At 45.5% G+C, this 3,052-nt stretch overlaps 1 protein-coding gene across 1 annotated transcript in view; it reads right to left on the bottom strand.

Annotated features, from left to right (window-relative positions):
* LOC115548935 (collagen alpha-1(XI) chain) overlaps positions 1-2,285 on the bottom strand; it is an 87,558-nt gene extending 85,273 nt beyond the window's left edge. Inside the window, exon 1 of the mRNA XM_030363874.1 lies at positions 1,843-2,285. Coding sequence (XP_030219734.1) covers positions 1,843-1,957 — 115 coding nt within the window. The 5' untranslated portion in view covers positions 1,958-2,285. The remainder of the gene's footprint in view (positions 1-1,842) is intronic.
* Between the last annotated feature and the right edge of the window lie 767 nt (positions 2,286-3,052).

Here is a 3,052-nt window from a genome sequence, read left to right as displayed (position 1 = left end):
TGTGGCGTATCCATCACGTCTGTCTGGGCTTTTGAGTTTGATACATGGGGGCGGGAAGGGGGGGGGGGGGGGGGGGGGGTACAAATCTGTGACATGACTTCATGGCTCTGTGGCTTTGAACTGCAGATATCTCCCTCTTTTTTCTCCCTTTCCAAGTCACTGCCATCGACTGACGGTTGGCAGCCCAAGTGGCAATTATAGTACATTGGAAGGGCTGTAAATGTTTGCTAGCACATCATGCAATTATGGTCACGTTTAAAAATCAGACCGAGAGAGACCAACGCTGGCTGATTGGCAAACTGTGCCACTGTGGAATTTGAATTTAGGTTTTTTGTTTTTTTTTACTTCTGCCTCTCATTCACCCTATCATATTCAATATTGTATGCTCTCTACAATTACACATTGGCACAATGTTGGGGGTTGTTTCTTCTTTTTGGGCCGGGGGGGGGGGGGGGGGGGAGGGTAGGCAAAGGACCGAACGTCCAGGCAGAGTGCAATGCATCCTGGGAGGATAGTCACTGATGGCCACCGTTCTCCCTCTTGTTGCTCTTGTGAAAGATAATTTGCACAAACAAATAAAAGACAACTATAAGACCTTAAATCACCATCCACTCTCACTGATATTGTTTTGTGATTGCTTCCAGCCCATAATAATAGATCAAAAGCCGTGGAATAAAAAAAAGAAGACTATAATAATAGTAATCCAAAACATACATTCATTGATATTTGATGATAGCGGCTGAAGAGGGTGGATGTCTTTCCTAACCTCAGGCACAAAAGAAAGCCATATATTCTTCAAAGAACGCAGGCAGCTAATGCAACCTACATATGTTCTTTTAAGTGGGGGGGAAAACTCAAGAAAGGTTTTTCCATCAACGCCCCTTCTTGGACTTAGTGGGAACCAGGATAGTGCGGAGAAACGGTGATTCTCCGCACAAGGCAACCTCCTGTACTTCAGTTACAGAATGGTGCCTGTATTGTTATGCTGAGGGGGTTTGTGTCTTGGATTCATCCACAACTAGGCAGTGGTGAAACTGAGGTGGACGTTTCCCTCGGATGTTGCTCCGTGTGTCGTTGACTCGTTGAGTAGACCGATGGCCACACTCAATCGAGGAAACTAGATAGCGAGTTCAAATTAGATTTGCCGAGATGAATTAGAAATTAAAAAACAAAACCCGCTTCACTGATTCTTCTGTAAACTTTGGTCGGGAACTGTAGCAGTCTAGACTTTCATCAGTCATACACATTGAAGAATCATGCGTAAAAGTGATGCGTAAAACCACCCTGGCTCCGTTGCTGGGACACACACTCTCCGAATGTCTAGGCCTATCGCCCGAAACGATTTCAGTCACGTTTTTTCGTCATTTTCGTATACCATACAAATCGGCGGAGAACGAGTGACAAGGAAATGTAAATGAACAGGTTAATTTGGCATTTTGCAGTTGTACACTTAACTGGCACACATACGCGCACACTGGCTGGCCATAATACGTTCGATTTAGCCACTAAAATCGCCCAAATGGTTCTACACACTTAAATGCAATTAATTTACTTGTTATAGGCTTTCATTCCAACGGCTAGGTTTAGTGCTGGGTGTAAATTAAACGTCAGTAGGCCTACAATTATTTTGTTTGTTTTCATGCTTTTCATTATCTCTGATCTGTTTAAGACCTAGATCTGATTTAAACATATAATACGGTCGACATGTTAACATACTAACAACGCGTCATTCAGCGTCACCCTTCCACTATATTGAAAGTGAGCCTACGGGGCGCTCAAGGATGCCAATCAGCGCAGTGATGCGACGCGAACCATAAGGCGCCGTTCTGCGTAACGTCTTACCTGCTCTGGCATCGTCAGCTTGCAGAACGACAATCAGTGTGACGAGAGTGGTTAATGAGCAATTCCAAAGCGACCGTTTCGTTTTCCACCTCGTAGACCATCTTTTCATCTCCATCGTGAGCACTCCACAGACGGATAAAACACCTTTAAATTAAGTTTAGTCCGTTCCAAAATCCACGAATCCCCCCCAAAAAATGTGTTTGTACTACAGGGCCATGTGTGGAAAAATTATGTTGGATGCTTCTTAAAGCCAAAGTAGGCCCTTGTGATGCGCTGTCCCAGAACCCAGCAACCAGACTGAAGGTAAACGTCTCCTTAAAAAAAAGAAAGGAAAGAAAAAAAAAACTCCAAAGAGCGACTCCCAGAGTGTGGCGCGCGGACGGGAGGCTGGGCGAGCACGATCCTGGAACCACGCGACCGGAGAGAGTGGAAAATCCTCTGTTCATCAAATTACTAGTCTGGAAAGTTGTCTCAAAGTACCGCCCCTTTTGCTCCGCGAGAGGTCCCTCACCGCAGCATCAGTCGAGCAGCAGCACCCACGTGCCTGCACCTCAATTGCAGGGACCGGTTGGTCAGTGCGCCCTAGGGCGTGGGTGAGGGGGGGGGGGGGGGGGGGGGGAGGATGTGCGTGCTTGCGTGCGTGTGTATGAGTGTATGAGTTAAACTGCACTATAGGCTAGATGCCTCCTTACGTCGCGTTTTATTTCAGTGACATTCAGTGATTCACTGCAAATACATTATTTCAGGGTAATTAATAGAGGGAAGAAAGGAAATCCCAAAATTTCTCAAATAGCTCTCTCCAAATAAGACCTTTATCTGACTGAAGAATGGAGATGGAACAGCTTGATATGGGCCTGCCTGCTTTTAAAATAAAATAACTTTAAGTGTTTGGGTGGAGTGGTCATTTCAGACATTTACAAAATGCCCAAAAATGAGAAAATAGGAGATTGAATAGCTGCTACTTCTACGCCAACAAATGTCTGATATAGAGGCTTGAGTGCCCAAGAAGCAAAATCTTTTCCAGACTAAGTCAATTCAATTCGTGGAGAGAGAGTGAGAGAGAGAGAGAGAGAGAGGGAGAGAGAGAGAGAGAGAGAGAGAGAGAGAGAGAGAGAGAGAGAGAGAGAGAGAGAGAGAGAGAGAGAGAGAGAGAGAGAGAGAGAGAGAGAGAGAGAGAGAGAGAGAGAGAGAGACACACACACAACGATCC

This window comes from Gadus morhua, chromosome 8 (genome assembly GCF_902167405.1).
Source record: "Gadus morhua chromosome 8, gadMor3.0, whole genome shotgun sequence".
NCBI classification, from domain to species: domain Eukaryota; kingdom Metazoa; phylum Chordata; class Actinopteri; order Gadiformes; family Gadidae; genus Gadus; species Gadus morhua.
This window is presented reverse-complemented; position numbering and strand designations above follow the sequence as displayed.